This window comes from Camelus bactrianus, chromosome 1, assembly GCF_048773025.1.
Source record: "Camelus bactrianus isolate YW-2024 breed Bactrian camel chromosome 1, ASM4877302v1, whole genome shotgun sequence".
NCBI classification, from domain to species: Eukaryota; Metazoa; Chordata; class Mammalia; order Artiodactyla; family Camelidae; genus Camelus; species Camelus bactrianus.
In genome coordinates this window covers 51,519,218-51,539,364 of record NC_133539.1, presented here as the reverse complement: position 1 = coordinate 51,539,364, position 20,147 = coordinate 51,519,218, and the positions used below count along the sequence as shown (strand labels likewise).

At 46.6% G+C, this 20,147-nt stretch overlaps 1 protein-coding gene across 1 annotated transcript in view; it reads left to right on the top strand.

Annotated features, from left to right (window-relative positions):
• The first annotated feature begins 2,288 nt into the window (after positions 1–2,288).
• The window catches only part of DRD3 (dopamine receptor D3), a 35,152-nt gene continuing 17,293 nt past the window's right edge, over positions 2,289–20,147 (top strand). Inside the window, exons 1-2 of the mRNA XM_074364858.1 lie at positions 2,289–2,558; positions 12,589–12,701. Of these exons, the coding sequence (XP_074220959.1) occupies positions 2,289–2,558; positions 12,589–12,701 (383 nt within the window). The remainder of the gene's footprint in view (positions 2,559–12,588; positions 12,702–20,147) is intronic.

The following is a 20,147-nucleotide window of genomic DNA, read 5'->3' as shown; positions in this document are numbered from 1 at the left end:
TCCTCCTGTCTTGATAAAGGTACCTTCTTAATAATCTGGAAGGCCAGGTTTGAATTCAGGATTCCTAGGCCCTTCAAGAGTTGCACACAAAATGTGAGAGGGCAGAAGAAGCCCTCAGGGACTCCATCTCAGGGACTTTGTCCTCTTCACCCTCCACCTCAGGATACATCCAAGCTATTCATCTGAGCTCCTCCATGAGCTACGCCTTGAACCCTGGGGTCCCACACATATTGGCACAGTCTACCCTTGAGGCAACAGATCTAAAACAAAGCCCATGTCACCCTAGAAATAGGCTCCAAGGAGTTTGGACAGAGAATCCTGTGATCATGGTACCCAGAGTGTGGTCTAGGATGGGTGTGGACTTTTGGTGGATCTGCTCCTTGGTGCCATGGGAGGGCATGACCTCATCCTGGGGGGAGGGTACAACCAGATGGGGTCCAGAGTAGGGTCCTCGGAAGCACAGAGCCCGGGGCAGGAGTCACTCTTACCCAGGTCTCAGAGCCACACCATGGGCGATAAGCCTGTGCTTCCCCAAGCATGGCTTTGATGCACTCCTACCCTTGGCACACAGGTATTTCTTTATTTTTCTTCAGGACATGGTCACTTTTGTCCCCCACAGACACACACAAACCTAAGTTTAAGAGCCCAGGGCCCCTTCTGGCCCCAACAGGCTCATGTCTTGGGGCAGCTGATGGGCTCTGATGCCTTTCCCACTCTGCGTCCAAAGTCCTCACAGTTGGCGGATTGGCTTTTCCCATTGCAATAGTGGCATGACAGTTGCTATGGCTGTCAGATGCCAAAGCAGAGCATTGTGCAGCAGAGAACTCCACAGGGCCGCCCACCTGCATGCCTACTATGCCCTCTCCTACTGCGTGCTCATCCTGGCCATCATCTTTGGCAATAGTCTGGTGTCTGTGGCCGTGCTGAGGGAACAGGCCCTGCATGCTGGTTCTGCCCATAAGAAGCTGTATGACTTAAGGTGTGTCACTCACCTCTCTGGGTCTAGTTTCCCTGTTTGAAAAATGAGGGCATTGGACTAGGTCAGAGGTTAAAACCTGGTGATGCATGGGTCATTGGCCATGGATGTGGAATTTGGGGGAGAGATGGGAGACTTCATAGGCTTAAAGATTTTTTAAACTGGTAAGGAATCTTTAAAAATTAGGATGTTTCAAATAAAATATCACACGTGGATTTTCCCCTAAATATAAAAACCACTGAGCTACCTCTAACCCCCATTACTCTCGAGATTTTCTCCCACAACCCAGTCTCCCAAACCCACCATGTCCTACCTCGTAAGATCCAAAAGAGAAAGTGGGAGATTGAAGGAAGTGAAGAGAGACAGAGAGAGGCAGGGGAAAAGGCAAATGGGGGCAACAGAGGGTGGGAGAGAGGAAACAAGGAAAGAGGGATGGGAAGCTAAGAGAAACAGACCAAAAAGAGAAAAAGAGCTAATGCTCACATAGCTTTCTACATCTGTCAATGTCTTACATACATAATAGCTCATTTAATCTTTACAAAATCCCTATGCGATGAGTCCCATTACTTCCCCCATTTTACAGAGAAGTAAAATGAAGCTCAGACAGGTGGAGTAACATGCCCAAGGCCCCAGAGCTAGGAAGCGGCAGAGCTGGGCTTCCCATCCTGCAGCAACTCCCCATCTCACTCAGAGTCCATGCATGGTTCTTCCAGCGGCCCTGTGCAACCTCTCGACCTCACATCCTTCCCCTCTGCCCCTGCCTCGCCTGGCTCCAGCCACACTGGCCTCCCTGCTGTGCTCTCCACATGCCAGCTGCCCTGCCTTTGGACCTGCTGTTCCTCCTGCTTGGATATCTGCACAGACGGCTCCCTCAGGTCCTCCAGGTCCTGACTCAGTTGTCACCATCTCCCTGAGGGCTTCCTGATAACCGCAGTTAAGAACTGCACTCAGACACCCTACTCACACACACACCATCTTCACCCTGTCCTCACTCCCTTCCCTAATTTATTGTTCTCCAAAACACATATCATCATCGAATAAACTACATCTTTTTTTCATCTTGTTTATTACTGTCTTCTTCTCTAGAATGGAGGCTTAATGAGGGCAGGGATTTTTATCGCTTTTTTCATTGCTGTATATCCAGTGCTTAGAATATTGCCCGGCATATTAAAAGTGCTCAATAAAATATTTGTTGAAGCGATAAATTCTAAAACGTATCCAAGCAGCCAAACTCAAAAGGTCTGACTTTACCGACACTGTTCTCCATCTCCTCCCAGGAAACGTGTTGGGGTTGCTCCTCTCCCTCGAGGCCATGGCATCTCTGAGCCAGCTGGGTGGCCACATCAACTCCACCTGTGCGGCAGAGAACGCCACAGGGGCCAGCCGGGCCCGCCCACACGCCTACTATGCCCTCTCCTACTGCGCGCTCATCCTGGCCATCGTCTTCGGCAATGGTCTGGTGTGTGTGGCCGTGCTGAGGGAACGGGCCCTGCAGACCACCACCAACTACCTGGTGGTGAGCCTGGCCGTGGCAGACCTGCTGGTGGCCACCTTGGTGATGCCCTGGGTGGTGTACCTGGAGGTGAGTAGGCTGCGAGTGCAAGATGCCCACATGTCGTGCTTGTCTTTGTCTTCCCTGAACTCCTATCCTTCTGGGCTCAGAATTCTCCCAGCCATGATCAGAGTCTGAGGCAGGAGAGCTCCTGTCATTCTCCCTTTCATGAGGGAACTGAAGGTCTTGAGAGCAGCCAATATCCTTTATCACTTAACCACATCAAAACCAGGGAGATGGGAATGATTCCGTTCCTGGGCCTCCAGCATCTGGGTGACTGGACTTGAGCGATGGGACTCTTCCTAAAAATGCACCAGGTTTACTTTCTGTGCCACTCATGTCGCAAAGACATGGGGGGTTGGGGAAGGCAGTCCAGTGGCCATCTTCATCAGTGTTTCAATGTATACAGGGGTGAGGATGTGCAGGAGGCACGCAGGGGCAAAAGCAATTATTAAAAAAAAAAAATTAATGAGAGGAAAAGAGAGAAAGAACAGTCTGCAAATAGATCAGACCTCTTCTGATGGTTCAGTTGCCCTCAGACTCGGCATTTTCCTCCTGGGTACCAGCACTCCACAGATTCTGCTTCCAAAGGAACAGACCAAATTTATATTTTTGATGCCTCCATTAATAGTACAGAGCCCTCACCAGTTAGATAATGCAGCAGACCCTGGAGAATTCTTCTGGAGAGAAACATTTCCTAAATTTGAAAGTATTTTCATTTGAAAGTGCAAAACAGAGTCAGGAGGTGATCAAGACAAAACATCCACTTGCTAACAAGGAAATCGAGATGCCTGCACCTGTTCAAGAACAGATATTCCTACCAGGAAAACACGCAATTACTAAAGAGGTTTTTTTTTAAAACACCTTAACATACTATTAATATTTCTCCTCTGCACTGTGTATCATTCTAAAGAGGTATCCAATGAAGGCTCAAAATGATGCTATGATTAAGAGAAATTAAAATTCATCAAATTAATATCTCAGTTAATATTAATAGTAAAGATGACAGTTAATTAAGTATGACATATCACAGGAGAGCAAAAACCTTGAACATAGACTGCTTAGGCGAGTACCCGCGTTAAAGAATGACTGGGAACTAAAATTAGACTTATGATCTCAATGGGGAGACAGAAAGGAAAGAAATCAAGAAGATAGAAAAGAAAAGGAAAAGAATAAAAACAACTAGGCTGACTGGGATGGATCTAAAGGCCAAGGGAATACTTTGGAGGAAAAAATATGCATTTATTTTTCCCAGTTAGGATAATCCTGATAGCAAAGGGTCTCGTAATTACCTTCACTTTTCTGTCAACCCACTTAGGCTGAGACATCCTTGAAGCCAGAAGCTATGTCTTTGTTCTTTTTTTTTTTTTCCTGTAGTCCAAACACACTACCTGGCACATAATATGTGCCAAATAAATACTTGATATATGAATGAGTAAATGAATCTGTTCTGCAGTGTATGCATTAGATGGGCAACTCTTGCTTCTCTCATCTGCAGCTACGTTTATTGTTACAATGAACTATTTACTTTTATTTTATCTTTTAAGAATGACACTGAAAAGGAGTTAGAGGCAAATGATATTTCTGTTCAAGAGTGAGGCAGATTTTAGGTGCTACAGCCCAGTAGGGATGGATGAGTCCATGATTCACAACATCACCATACCTCCCTCAAAAGTATTCCTGTCCATCCCTATATACTACAAGAATTCTTAAGTCTTCCAGGAAGATGAATATCAGAAAGAAGTGCAGGAAGAGGACCTTTATTCTGATAAGCATTTTAATTGCCTCTGAAATAAAGCCAGGTTTTTGGTGCCTGTAACAAAGCCACTTGGGGCACTCTTTGGCTGTCCACCTGTGATTGCTTCCAGGGACCTGGATGGACCACATTGGAAAACATCTGCAGATACGGGAATAGGAGACGGACATAGTGACTTTCCCACACTAGACTCCCATGGCATCCCTTTCGAGCCACACCTGCCAATATGGATGGTGCCCCACTCTACTAATGAGCACAGAAGAGCACCTGAGTCTGCAGAGGACCAGCATGAAATCTGGTCTTAGTGAAGTGGACTCTCTCTCTACGGGTTCTACCTGTGGGTTTCCCCCTGTGAGAAGAGCTCTGGGGGAGCTCTTGTTTCCCCTCATAAAAACGAATATGACCTCTGTCCAACAGGTGATTTATAACAGGTAGGTGTTCAATAATCAAGAGTATGGTCACATAAGTCTGCAATTATACAAAAAAGATTTGAGGGAGCAGAGGCATCTCTCCCCTGGGAAAAAGGCTTTGGGACATCTTTTTGGTCCTACCCGCTTGCCTCAAGGCTCCAGGAAATGCAACTTAATATCTCTGCATCACTTTCCCCAACAGTCAACTAAGGGTCTGTCTCAACTAGAGCATGACGTTAAGTAGCCATCATCAGCAGACAGCTAGCCAAGATAACAGAAGGTTCTGTTCCAAAGGACCAGGTCCCCCATCCACCCCAGTCTACATATTTTCCTTAATCTTAAATGCCTGCCTGCTTTCTGCAGACCCCAGAAGCAGACTGGGTGCTTTAATGAGAAAAAAGAGCACTTTAATCTCTCAAAGGGATTGTGAATATATAAATTTCTGTGTCTCGGAGAAGAGCAAAGTGTTACTCTCACTAACTTGTCCTAATGATGGTGCGGTTTGAGTAGCAGGTCTAGTAATTACATGATCATACCCGAAGGCCCCCCTGAAAAGAGGAAAGGGTGCGGTGTTGACCACAGAGACTGCTACAGGCTTGAGGGCCCCCAGGAGGAAAGACAAATGAGAAGAACACCACGAAGGAGGGAAATTAGCTGCCAAATTCACACCTTCCTGTGCTTTGACTTGAATATATCCATCTTGTTTGAAAGGAATACCAGCTCACATTGGCCAGACATCTTTCTTCAAAGGAAAAATGGCTCATCATGCCAGACACCAGTATATATGAGTTAACTAGGTTTTGGCTGTAAATATTGGAAAATCTGACTCACCGTGGCTTAAACAAATAGGAGTTACTTTTCTCACATAACCACAAAAATTCTGGAGGAAGTTCTGCTGGTGTTGGTTCCGCTGTCTCAGATGTCATCAAGGACCAGACTCTCCCATTCTTCCTGTTCACCATCCTTGGTAAACTGGTTCCCTTCCTCATGCTTCTCACAAGAGCCCCCAGCATCATGGCATTATTCAAAACTAGGATGGGCAGGAACAGCAGAGAAAGAAAAAAAGATTCCTTTCCCTGGAGTGGCTTGAAACATCTCCCTAAGGGACCTCATTTAAGTTTAACTGGCCAGAACGGGAACATAAGGCCACTTTAAGCTATGAGGGAGGACAGAAAAGAAAAAGCGAAAGGGTGGGTTTTATTAAAAAAGAAGATACGAGGGTGAGGTAGACAATAAAATGTCACATAACATTGTGCTTCTGCTGGAATTCACTGGGATGAATGTTATTCTGATAGCAGGGTCATGCTATGAGAAAGACTCAGAACTGGGAGTCAGAAGGCATGGAATTAAATGAATAAAATGAGTGTGACAACTACATTTTCCCTATCTCAGGGTTGATTTAAGCTCAACTGTCATCAGTTGAAAAAGTGCTTTGATAACTAAAAAGTACGATCTATAAATATCTCAGTTAAGACAATTTTAGTTGTAAGTAAAAGAAAACTTGACTCCGATTGACTTAAGCAATGAACAAAATGCATTGGCTCTCATACCAAGAACTTTAAAAGTCCTGTGGCAGGGTGGACTGCAGGCAGAGTCTGAACAGGGCTCCAGTTCTACTTCTGTACAATTCTCTCAGCTCCGTCTTCTTCCATATATTGGCTTTATCCATAAGTAAAGGGTAAACTACAGACCTCATGTGTACACACCACGTCATTCACAGCAAGATTGAAAATCCATGTGCTAGTAGAAGAGGCAAGATGTCCTTTGATTGGACTGGCTTATGGTACACGATTTTCTCTGAACTAATCACTGAATAGAATAGTGGTTTAGCATAGGTTATGTGTACCTTCCACAGAACACACCAACAGCTCAGGAATCTCATGGGTTCCCAGTGGAATCCAAGGACTATTAGAAAGAGGAAAAGAAGACAGTCAGCAAATATGCACCACAGTGGCTTTCACTGGTACCATTTTCAACATAGGGCACACGAAGCCTGGGCTTGAGCAATATATAAAAAAGGACTAGCAGGAGCCAGTCACCGACCTTTTTCAGTTTTCTCTGCCCTCAGGCCTAGCAGAGAAGTTGAGGATAAAACCGTGCCGGTGACCTCAGAGGAAGTTATATTCCAGAGCACCCTGGCCTGGCTGTCTCTTTAATCCAGTTTGCAACATTTTCATGAAAACTCTTTACTGTGCTGTACCAAACAGTTCTGTCTCAGATTCCCTCTCAAGTTTTTAATTTCCTGCTTTAGAAGCTGCCGTCTGTTTGGAGCTCCCTCTCCAAGCACAAACATCCCATTTTGTTCCACTCGGTTAAGCACCTTTTGTGATGTTTAATGCACTTGTATCAGGGCAGAAAGGCAGTGTAAGCAGCCAGGGACCATTTAGAATACTAAACTCAGAGGACTTGCATCCCACTGTGGATCGGAGGAAAGATTTGAGGGTTAGGTAATACAGACAATCCAAAAAGTACCAGGTGGATTCAGGTAGAGAAACTCACGTAGAGTGATCCTGGTCAGATAGAGATGACAGGAAAGAAACACTGTTCTGGGTGCCTTTGGACCTTGTAATCATATTAATTATTAAAAATCAACACTCTTTTAAGGAGACTTGTACCAGTGTTCAAAAAACCCCAGATGATAGCAATTTAAAAGCTCCCCACTGGAAAACAAAAACAGGAGATTCTTATGGTCTCTCCACCAAAGTCTGGATTTTGATGAAAGCTGTAGACTGTTGAAGCTGGAGGGCTTGGAGATCATGTCCCTTGTCATTTCTAAAGTGTAATCTGACCTCAAGAAATGTCTGGCCACATCCTAGTGAACGGGGTTCTCTGTGGGGATGGGCCTCAAAGTCTGTACTGTAAGTGGGCTCCTTCATAATTCTTATGCACCTCAGCTAAACCTTCACTACAGGGAGATGCTTGTTCAAAATACAGACTGTTGGGTCTACCCCAGATCTACCAAACTGCAAGTCCAAGGGGAGGGGTCCTGGAAGTTTATAGCAACTGCCTCTCATCTTGGCCCACTCCCACTCCAGCTGATTTGCGCAGGCAGCTGGCCATGTGCTACAAACTGACTTGTAGGAACCACTAATCTGTAAAACCCCCATTTCACAGATGAGGAAATCAGGATTCAGAGAAGTGAAAAATCCTTGCAAATTGCCCTATCTTGTCCCATAGCCATCCTTTCCTGAAGAGAGAGAGAGAGAGAGAGAGAAGAAAGAAAAGATGCCAAAATGTGGCAAACAAAAATGGAGTGAAGAGGCTAATCAGAGAAATAACTCCATCTTTGAGCCTTGGATATCTCCCCAAAACAACTAAAAATCCATCCCTTAGAGCAGGAGTTCTTAATCTGGGGAGTCCATCAACTTGGATATAAACAAAATCACTTCTTTATTTTCACTAAACCGAAATTAAGCACTTGCTTCAATTATGAATGCAAGTATCAACCCACAGCAGAAGAAATCCTTAGTGTCATAGGTAGAAACTGCAGATATTTATATTTTCAAATTGCATCACAGTTGTTGCAGACACTGAAATACCATTTCCATTCATCAGTACATTGAAACTACGGGAATTTTGAACCTGCCCCTAGGTCTTGTCATTTAATGCATTATTAAAGAATCACATATATTTTTAAAAATTTTTGGTAACTGTATTTTAATACAACTCGTATCTTTTGTGAGCAATTGTTTTCTATTTACGCATTTAAAAACATTCTTCTGCGAAGGAACCAGGAGGCCAAAGGGACCCAAGGAATAAAGGATGCTTAAGGAGTCCTAGGGACCAGCATCTCCGAAGATCAAGTCATGCTCCCCACACCCCCTAGACCAGTGGTTCCTAAACCTCCCAGGCAGCAGGAATCCCTGGAGGGACTTATCATTCTGTGTGGGGACTAAGAATCATTTTAACAAGAGCCTCAGGTGATTTGGGAAATGTTGCCTTATCAGTAAATTTGGGAAATGCTGCCTTAGGCTGTGTCTGTTGAAAATCAATAGCCAACTTTAGTACCTGAAGACACTCTAGTGCTTCTCCCACCTTCTGTATTGCCAAAGGGAGTTAGTTATATTCATTAGCAACTGAGAGTAACACCACCTGGCTGCTGTATAATTCAGAAGTGAGTTATTCATTAAAATTTAGGAGGAAGGTAGAATCATGTCTCTAAAAAGCCTTCAATCAATCAGGCTTTTTTTGTTTGTTTTCCTTCAGCTTTAATTTCAAAAATCACCTTACTTTTCACGTTCTCCCAATTCTGTACTCATCTCACTGTCAGCATTCATTGTATCGCCTCATAGTCAGTTTCTCGGTGTCCATCTCCCGGGCCCTCGGTTCACCCGTTCCCATTCACACATTACTCCCCTTGACAGGCACACACTGTGTTCTGAGGCCTTGGGGACAGACACCGGTTTAATGCATGTCAGTACACCCGCCCAGTGAAGGAGCAGCCCTAGACGGCACTCAGTAAACACTGGGCATGTGGGTGGGTGGGTGGACGGACGTGCGGACTCCCCTCCCTCCTGTGATACCAGAATGGAGTTAAACAGCACATTTCCCAGAAGCAGCGTGTCAAGGTGCTGACCTCCGAGCCGTGAAACACGGTAACGGTTAATATTAAGGGCTTGAAATTCCCACGACTTTTACTAGCTGTGTGCCCATAGGCAAATTATTCAACCCCCCTCAGGCTCTATTTCTTTATCTACAAATTGGAAATAATATTTACCTCATTCGCTTGCTGTGAGAGTTGCTTAGCTTGTTCCTGGCCCTTTCAGCTCTTTATTGATCACTCACTATTATTTACTTGGTGTGGAGGATTCCAGTTAAAAAAAAAAAAAAGTATTTCCATTACTCATCCCACCAATTAGAGACTCATCTTGATGAGTAAGCTCCAGGAAAGGCCAAGAGATGGCACCGTAGCGGGAATTACTAATCAGATTGTTTTCTTCTTGACACTTAGCTGAGATCACGGAGGGAAGGGGGATTTTGATGTTAGAATCAAAGACAGGAAGAGAAGACACCCAGAATGGGCTCGCACAGTGGGGGCTGGAAGCCAGAGGGCAGCTTGCGGGGCTCAGGAAACCAGGGACCAAAGAAACCTGCCAGGTGTGTACTTTCACTAGGCCCAGAGTCAGCAGCCTCCACTGTTCTGCACTGTTTCTCTGCTACCCTGCGATACAGGCAATCAGATGGTGTCTGGTTCCCTAGAAGGGAGATGGTGCAGTCTGTCCCATAAAATCTTTGATGAGCATACAGTTTCCTCCTTCCCGCCTTGTGTCCACCCACCTCCATTCCTTTCCAACAGCCGCCCCTCCTCACCTGACACTCCCCTACAGCAGGGTGTGTAACAGCCTGCATTCCAGCTGCCTCTACCAGCCACGCCACCCTGAACCTTTCTAAGCTTTATCCTCTTTCTCTGCAATGAAGATAACAATGGTGCTTTCAGGACAATGATCAGCAATAGAGGCCATGTACATAAAAAATGCATGGCAGACATCGGGCACTTAGTAAGCATTCAATAAATGGTAATTCTTAGTATTAACACAGATTATGTCAGAGACCATTCATTCTTTCAGAATATATTTACATGCAGGACTCTGCTCTAGGGGCCGACTGCAGCAACCAACAAGGAAAAGTCCCTGTTCCTGTCGGGTGGGTGAAGTCTGATAATGTGACTGATAACAAGTTATCAGAATCTAAAGTGTCAAGGTTATAGAAATTTCTGGAATGGGTCATGTGAGCCGGTGACCCATGTAGACTGAGTTCTCAATAAATTTTAGTTTGTATTAACAATATTAGGGTCTCATATCTAATTATTCTATTTAAGAATGCCTTGCTTCTCCAGTTGTAAGTTCTTCAAGGACAGGGCCTGAAGAACTTTTTCAAAAACCTCTTAAAACACATAACATACCCTCCTTCTATGAACTAAGTATTAGGAGTATCACAAATTCTCACTTTATGAATGAATGAGCCAATAAACAAACAGACACGGAGCAAGCACTGGAGTTCACTATTGTTCTAACTACCCTCTCTCGCCTACACAGTCCCCCAACACACATTCACAGACAGGCACTCACAATTTTGCACAAAAAAGTGATTTTCTTCCCCAATTTAAGACACAAATTGCATAGTAGACATATGTTAAGAGAGATTTAGTATACAAGATTCACCTTTTGCAAGAAGTTTTACAGCTTACAACTGTCCCATGGACTGAGCAAAACCACCTTCTATTCTCCTGGCCCCTTAAATCATTATGTTATGACTATACATGTCCCTTTAAAAAAGTTTTTCATTCTCAGAATTCCATAAATTCTTACTAAGCCTTTATTTATATAGTCAAATGGTTGGACTAAAAGAGAAAAAGTAAATCCACACCTAAATGAACAAAAATGATGACTTCATCACTAGTTTGAACTTCTCATTGCTGCTTTTAAACGAAGTATTTTTGGTAGAGTTTCTCATGATGGAGTTTGGAGAGGGCCAAATATAGGGAGAAGACTGGATGCTGAAAAGGAAATAAATCCAAGGGGAAAGAAGTGATGAGGGAAGGGGAAAGGGAGAGAGCCTCTCAGGACCTTGCCTTAGTGCCATAAAACAAGGATGTGCGGTACATGACCTCGTGATGTAACAAGCGTCCTAGATGAGAACAACGTCTTCATGCACTGTCACTTGCACTGTTTTTTCCTTAAGAAGCTACTGTCCCTCTGCTTCACTCCCCTTTCTCTTACATAGTCGGTGGGTCTGCCCAGCAGGGATATCATGAACACCCAGCTACAGCCAGGAGCACAAAGCTGCCCACGTTTCTCCCTGAGAACTATGGTCCCCTAGAATGGCAGCCCCAGGGACAGGAAGCTGGCAAGAGCAGAAAAGCCTCAGGGCCCCAAGAGTGGCACCTGTGGACCAAAGTCATAGTCTCCCTGACACATCTCTCTGGCTCAATTAGTTTACGTCAAAATCTTTTCAAATAAAACAGAAGTGTGCTAGAATATAAATTACCTAAATTCCTGACTTACCTGTGAGTGCTACTCAGAGGAGTTATGGAACTTGGAATACACGTGTAAATGCGGGAGGTCAGAACCATCTCACTGATTCTGTGAGTGGCAAAGAGGATCTGGGCCCCTTTCCAATGCCCTGAACACACCTTTCTGCCCCCCACCACCACCTCCCCACCACTCTCAGTGATTAGGACCATGATGTGGAAGGCAGGCCCACTGACACTGACTTATTTTACATAGACACTTACAGATGTTGGTAAAGCTTCCAAGCTTTAAAACCAGCAGCCAGAGAGATTTCCATTTCGGAGTTAAGTTTTATGAAAAATGTGTTCTCAGCTTATTTCCTGGAACACGGTGAGCTCTCCACCGGGCGGAGAGCTCGGAGAGGTGGTTCTGGCACAGTGCACGCACCTGGCAGTCCCCAAGCTCTCCTGCTACCAGCTGTGCATCGAAGGGAGGATCACTTAACCACAACGAGCTTTAGTTGCCTCCTGAGTTTGAACCCAACTGGTGATTCGCAAACATTGGTGTGATGGGACAGAGGGGAGTTTGTTTATTTAAAAATGAAGATTCATGGGCCTCAGATCCAGAGACTCCCACTCAGTAGGTCTAGGGAAATCTCCATCTTTCATGAGCACCCCACTGCGGACCACACTTGGAGAAACGCTGCACTAAATGATTTGGAAGATCCCTTCCAGCACTCCCAATCCGTAAATTCGTCCTTTCTTAGGCAATCAACCTTAGGCAGCCTGACATTCCTTCGGCGTCTACCTACCCTTGGTAATGATGTACCAAAAGTGAGGGCGTGTCTGAGTCTGCACCAGGCAGCCTAGGGAAGGCAGCAGAGTTGATTGGGTTGTTGTCCCTTCACTGGGGGAAACACTAACATCCTTGTCTCTGATGCCCAGGTGACAGGCGGAGTCTGGACTTTCAGCCGAGTTTGCTGCGATGTTTTTGTCACTCTGGATGTCATGATGTGTACAGCCAGCATCCTGAACCTCTGTGCCATCAGCATCGACAGGTAGGGCTGGGCTTCCCCTCCCAGCTTAGGAGGGGGTGCCTAGGTCAGGCGGTGAGGGAAGCCACCCGGGGAAGCTGCTCTTGCTGCATTCGACACACGGGCTTTGCCCCTGAGGGCACTGGGGTCACTGCCAAGCACAACTTACCACTGGGACATTGTCTTTCCTCTCTTTTTCTTTTCAACTATGGTCTGTAGGTGAGATGAAACTCCTGTCCCCCAAGAGAAATAACTATCATATAAGCTTCCCTTTCCCCCAGATCCCTAAAGAGGATCCTGGTTTTGCTTTTCCACTATCCTTGGGGCTTTTGTGATTCATAATTTTTTGTGCAGAGAAAGGGGGAAGGAGGACAAGGAGTTGAGGTGAGCTGACACGGTTGGGAGAAAATTCTCCTGTTGTCATTTTGTTTGTTTGTGGTAAAGGGAGGGAAGACAGAGATAGGGGACAGGAAATCTTGGGAGTCTTTGGGAGGAGGGCAAGGGGAGAGGAGCGGGTAGGGAAGAAGGGTCCTTTACTATTACTTACAGAAAGATATAAATGATATCTTCATATCTAGTTATTTACTTCCGTGATCTATTTATTACTTTCCTTCATAGAGTTGAAGAAAAACAAGTAAAGAATGATGTTTTTTAGAACTGCCTTTTGGTTGCTGGAGTGGGTTTCCATGATCTTTGACTTGACTCTATGTGTTCGTTCCACCAGTATAACATTGCTTTCTGTCCCTCAGCATGCCCTGCCCTGGCTCTGGGGCCCTGTGCTCCTCACTGCCCTCCTCCTTTTGTTTCCTCTCCTCTTTCCATGTCCCCTGCCAGTCTTAGATTTGCCATGGCTCCATGGACATCTCCAGGCCCCCTGCGTGCCTGGGGAAGGGAGGTCGCTTTCCAGCTATGGCCTCTGTTGCCAGTCAAGAGTCTCCGATCTTCCCTTCTCTGAGTCCCCGGCCACCTCTTCTCTTCTGACACTCTTTCTCCCAGGACTAGTATCCATCCACTCCATTGCTCTAACGGGTGACCCCACATAGGATCCGCCATTTATTGAGAATTTACCACTTTGTGCTAAGGCAAGTCAAAGCCTTCCTCATTCCATCTTCACAACTCTTAGGTACTTCCAGCTTCTTAGAATAATTAAGGAATCTGCCCAAAGTCACATAGCTAGTATGAAGCAGTGCCAGGATTTGAATTCATGTCTATCTGACTATGAGTGAATAATTTAGGCTTTGTGCTAAGCCCTCTCAAATCTCCAGCTACACCTCTAATTTCTCCCCTGATTTCCAGACCACATCACTGCCTGGATATATCTCTGGCTCCATACAAGGCAAAATGTTAAAAACCAAACCTTCAAACCATCAAAGCACCAAACCAGCTGGACTTGGTTATCTCTTACTGGCAACGTCATTTTCCTGGAATCTTGGATTTTGTTTGACTCCTTTCTCTCCCTCATCTCCCACATCTTAGCAGTTAGTGCTTACAGAAGTTTTTTCTAAAAGTGCCCCATCTATCCTTTCTTACTGCACCTGCTTATTTTAGGTTCCTATGTCCTCTCACCCAGGCTTCTGCCACAGCCCCCTAACTGGCCCTTCAACCACTCTCAGAATTATTCCCCCAGAAGTAAAGGCCAAATGTCCACTGCCTTACTCTAACCCCTTCAGTGTCTCCTTGGTCCCTGGAATAAAAATTAAAGTTACCTTCACAGCCTAAGATTCAGAGCTGTCCACTCTATGGCCTCAGTCTACCTTTCCCATCTCATCTCTGTCTGGGTTGCTCTCCAGCCCTCTCACATTCCAACTCTTATCACACCGGCCTCCTTTTCTGTGAAGCCCTTCCAAATGTCCACAACGGAATTCAGTCACGCCTGAACTCTCCCCTGCTTCCTCTGTCATGGTGTTGCGGCATCTCCAGGCTGCCCTTTGCCAAGAGTCCTAATGCAGGTCCTCCTCACTTCCCCAAGTGTGACATTCATACGATCTAGCATTGTGCCCTCTGTATCAACAGCCCTAAATATCCTTGCGTGTGTGCAACCAAAGGGATTAGGATAGGTACCTGAAAACCCTATCCTAATGTGGCACTGCAAACCAACCAGTCAACTCGATGGCCTTTTGACCTACAGCATTTGATTGGCTATCACTGGACTTTCATTACTTGATCAGCTACCCTGAGAAGGAACATTAAATATGTGTCCATAATGTTGGAACTAAAACCGTTAAAGAATGTGTTTAAAAATAAAGGGACGTGGTTGCATAACGCTGTAAATATACCCCCAAAACACTGGTTTTTACACTTTAAATTGGATGAATTGTGTGGTGTGTGAACTATATCTTGATAAAGCTGTTCAAAAGCAAAGGGATCGCTAGGGATTTTATAATATTCTTAGCCCTCTGAGAACAGAACTCCTCTTATAATATCTATGTCTTTTGTGTGATTTCTGGACAATCAGTAGATAGTTTCAGGAATATATTATTTACAGAACTCGTGGACTACATCTGGTTTACTACATCATCACCTCCACCACCACAAGCTATGATGCTAGTCCTACTCCTCCTCACTTGTGAGGCTCCCTGATGTGCCCAGGACAGAGCTTTGAACAAAGAATATTAAACTGAATTCCATGGTCCCTGCCTGAAGGTAGTCAAGGTTTCTATCACAGTATGCATCTTCAGAAAGGACATGAGCGAGAGGAGAAGATCAGCTGTGGAGGAGGGAGGGAGGAACTGGATAAAGACAGCTTCTAGGAGACGCTCTGAACAGCCCCCTCCCAGCCTCCCAGTTCTGACCCTGCTCTCTGCCATCTTTGAGAATGTGCCTAGACACTCCACCCTCACACCTTCACACACGGCGGGCAGGCAGGGGAGACTGCAGGCTGCTCCCTGCACTGGGCTGTGGGAACCGAGTTCGGCCAGGGCTCCACTGCCAGGCCTGGAGTGGATCAGGAGAGGGTGCCTTTCTGCAACTGGTCAGCCAGGAGAGGGCATCTTATTCTAACTTGCACAAGAGCACCATTCTGCTGGCAGCAGTCATGCTTAATAGTCACTTCTACTTGAACCATTTAAGACACAACCAACAAGAACAATCCTTGAACTGGCTTCTGTTCCATATGGGGAGAACCCCCAGAATGCACAGCACTCACCTACCTGAAGCCCGAGGAACAAGTCCTGCCTTAGACCCCAGTGGACAAGGATGCTTCCGTCTTGGCTTGCAGTCTATAGGAATCAGTCCTCACCAAACTTCCAAATGGAGCCTCCTCCCTCTTCTAGGAAAGAAAATAGGCCTTGGAAAAGCTGTCTCCATTATCCTTCACAGCAGTTTGCAGTACACAGCATTAAATTCTGTTCATGGGATGCCAAATAGCTGGTCAATTCATTAAAAATGCAGTCACTCACGCAGACCTTTGGTCTTCACACAATGCTAGTCACCCGGCTGACAAACTTGACCAAATGGATTCAGCAGTTTTTGGTCATGAAGCCCTGATCTGTAATAACAGGGTAGTAAGAGATAGGAAAGAAAAGGAAATGATAAAAGGGGTTTTGAAAGCAAGTAATACTATTGTCATTAGATTCTCAGGCAGAGCTCTGGATGCTGGGATCAATGCCGCCTTTTCTTTTTTAAAAAGCAGAGTGGGTGAGGACAACCCCCCACGCTCCCCCCTTGGCTTCCTGCCTCCCAGTAGGCCAGCCCCCTCCCACCGCATCTGGGTCAGAACTAACTGGGGGAGAGGGCTGAGAAAGTGTCAGAGGAGGAGGACACCATGCGAGCAGTGAGAATTCGAGTCCTCCGCGAGGAGCCCAGGAATAATGCAACCAAATTCATTCACCAGGGAGTTCTTTAAGTGGCTCTCAAATGGCACCCATCACACAGGCAAGCCTCCGCGTCTTTGCAGCGAGCACAATAGGTACCAGATGAGTCACAGGCACCTTGGATTTTTCGTTTGCATCTAAATAAGCACTTTATATTTGCAAAGGGCTTTCCAGTCATTTGCAAAAAGCTTTCTCCTTCAACAATTCCATGAGGGGAGTCCACAGAACTAAAGCTTTATTGAGCCCCCTGTCTGACCAAATAAAAGGTGGTGAAAAGCAGCCCTCACAAAGCTCGGGGCTCATTAAACCCAGGCGGGGAGTTAGACTCAGGCCCTCCCACCCAGCCCAGCCTCCTTCCTCCCCCACTGCAGCTTCCTCTGAGGCGCAGTCAGCAGTTCCCCACACACACCTCCCTCCCGGGGACAGGGCTCCAGGTGGAGGCAGAATCCCGCGAGGATCCTGAGACCTTTAGCAGAGTGACAAGCGCGCAAACCCCAGTCATAGAACTAGGAATCAGAAGGAGCATTCGAGCTTAACTCATTCGTGCGGAAATGTTACATGCACACGTGGGGTCCTGCAGCCTCTTAGGTCTGGGATTAGAACCGGCGTCTTTTGACGCCCCTACCAGGATTCTGTTCCAATGAGCGGCCCTTCATTGGTGGAGGTGGGGATGGGACTCCGAGGGAGGGGCCTTGGCCATGCCGGCAGTCCACCTCTCTAGGTGCTATTTCCTGGGACTGTAAAATCAGGCACGTTTCCTTTGTCTGCAATGACCTGGCTCCTCTGTGCTAATCCTAACTTGAGGAAGTCTAAAAGCAACCTCAGGAGCAATAGCTACCGTTTCTTCAGCATGTACTACGGGCCAGGCACCAAGAGCGTTTCACTTTTGCTAACCTTCCCAACACTGCAGCAAGGGAGGTATATTAGCTGCATTTCGCAAGACTCTTGAGGCTAGACTGTGTAGGTAAGCTTGCCCAGGTCACACAGCTGGTAGGTGCAGGAGTAAGGGCACAGTCAGCCTCTTTCTACTCCAGCTCACTGCCTTTCTGAGGCACTTAGCCGTCCTCTGGGCCCCCTAGCTCTGAGCCACACTGCCTGGCTGGAAATCCTGGCTCTGCCACTGAATAGCAGTGTGACCTTGAGCAAGTCAGTTAACCTCTCTGGCCCTCAGTTCCCTTATCTGTTGAGTAGAGATAATAGCAAAAGTGTTGTTATGATTAAATGAGTTAATATTTGTAAAGCACTTCAAATAGTCGCCTGGCACATAGAAAGTGCTGTATACTTGTTTGTTTGATAAATAAATACATTTAATGTTTCCTGCTAATCAGGAATAAGGGGCAGACACCTCTAAACTCTCACTGGTATGAACAATCACAGATTTCTTGGGCTAGCACAATAATAATGTCAATAGTAGTAGTAATAATAATAATACTGTTTTTTTAATGTTTACTATGTACCAGGCATTGTGCTAAAAAAAAATCTTCACAGAGATCATCTCATTCAATATTCGTAACAGCCCTGTTGGGCAGAATCATCATCCCCATCGTGCACGTGAAGAACCTGAGTCTCCCAGGAGTCAGATCTCTGGTCCACGGCCACACGGAATATAGGCGGCAGGCCAAGTGGGATTCAGACGCTAATCAGTCTGTTTCCAACGCCCATTGACTTACCCACTGTGCACACTGCCAGTGTGCGGGCCACTCCAGGAAGGACCCAGAAAGCTGGGAGCGCAAAGGGAGGGGGCCTGACGAGGGAGCGGCCGGGACGGCGCGCAATGCACGCGCGCTGGAGCGAGAAGAGAGGCGTGAGCGCACGCGGCCCACGCCCAGCCCTGCCCTCGCCTGAGGCCGGTCATGGGGAGGAGACCAGAGGCTGAGCGGTCCGCTTGAGTGGGAATTCAGGGTCCCTGCAGGGCTGCAGGAAGCTGGGGGTGCCGAGCTTTCCCTCCCAGCCTCCCCACCGGGCCTGGAGAGCCCGCAGGTGAGCAGTGAACTTCTCACCCCGCCGAGCTGGCGCCGTTCTTGCTGCATTCTGGTGCCCTCCGGTGGCCAATTGCGGAACAGCCTCGGTCTCAGCCCCTATGGCAAACTTCCTAGCGGGGGAAAAACCCTGGGAGCCGATTGAGGGGCCTCATGTATGCTAAAAGTTTAATTGTGTGTTTAAAATAAGGAGAAAAAAGATTAATGTAAATGTAATCTCATCTCTCACTTCTTACCCAAGTGAACAAGAACTTTTGATACAGGTTTTCCCTAATGCACTTTCTGGAACTTGTCTAATCGTAAGATGTACTTGCTTGTTAGAAATACACACTTCTGGAGTGGAACAAAATGCCCAAGGGCGTGGCCTTGAAATGTGTTTTTAACAGGACCCCCTAGGTAATTAATAGAATCAAGCTAATTGGAGAAGCTCCGTTCTGGGCAGCCGCGGGTGGTCTCAGAGTATAAACCACCCTTCAGCGCCACCTTTCCTGGAGACGCCCTTGTCCCCACAAGGCCTCAGAGACTTAACAGTGCCCTTTAGAGGGAGTGAGGCACCCAGAAGAGACCTAGCCTCCGGGGCTCTGCCACCACCTGCTGTGAGACCTTGGGGTCATCAGGTAACCTCTCTGTGGCTGATTCCTCCTTTATAAAATGGAGCCAATGCTCCCTATACTCACTGACTCATTGAATTAGTGGGAGCCTCCAAGCCTTTGCTGAACATTAAAGCAGATTCAGGGAAGTGCACAGCTCTCAATGATGGGCTTGGTGTCAGCTCGAAACGGCTGGTGAGAGATGACTGGCACAATTCTGGGAGCTTTTTGAGCCAGTTATTAAACCTGAGGTGTAACTTGAAATGGACAACGGTGGGAGTGTTGGTACCACAGAAGTTGACAAATGGTATAAATTAGGGCTTTTTTCACTTGGAGAGCCAGTTGTTAGCCATCAAGCAGCAGGCCACTGAAGGTATGGGATGGTCAGGTTCTTTTGCATCAAAGGCCATTATGCAAATGAAGGCCTGGGCCCAACTGCAGGTCTGAACAGGAGGAAGGGTCATACCTTTCCTTCCCGACCATCAACAGCTGTTTGGCCATGACAGCTGCAGGCTCAAGGCTCAGCCTCTCCTCCGAGGTACCTCGGGGATCACAGCTGAGGGCTAGGCTCTGGTCAGCATATTTGACTTGAAGCCCCAACTCACTGCCCCAGCAGAGTCTAAAGTCCTGGGGTGAGTGAGAGGCCCGGAAGAATGTCAGGTGCTACTTGCCCTGCTCCTTCATTGCCAAGTCAGGGCTTCAGGGGAGGAGTGGTAGTGTATGTGCACCAGGGGAAGGGAACTGGATGCTCATGGGCTTCCCTTGGGGTTGGTAGTGGGATCTTCATTTGACCTTATTAAATAAGAACCTCTATTTCTCTCTTTTGAGAAAGAAGCCACCTCTGTCACCCATCAGGGTGCCAAGGGTAAGTTCCACAGAGTCTGCCTCCATCTCAGCCCTCCAGCTGTTCTTTTGGGAATACAAATGTTAACACATGAACTCTAAGGCCAGATGTTCAGATGTCAGACACAGAAAATTCAGGCAGCTGGCACATACAGGAGGGGCATCAGGGAGCAGTGCCCCACATGCTCCAGCCCAGGGTCTGTCCTTTCCTTCCTCAGCCTCAAGCCTTGAGGTGCACAAGAGGAT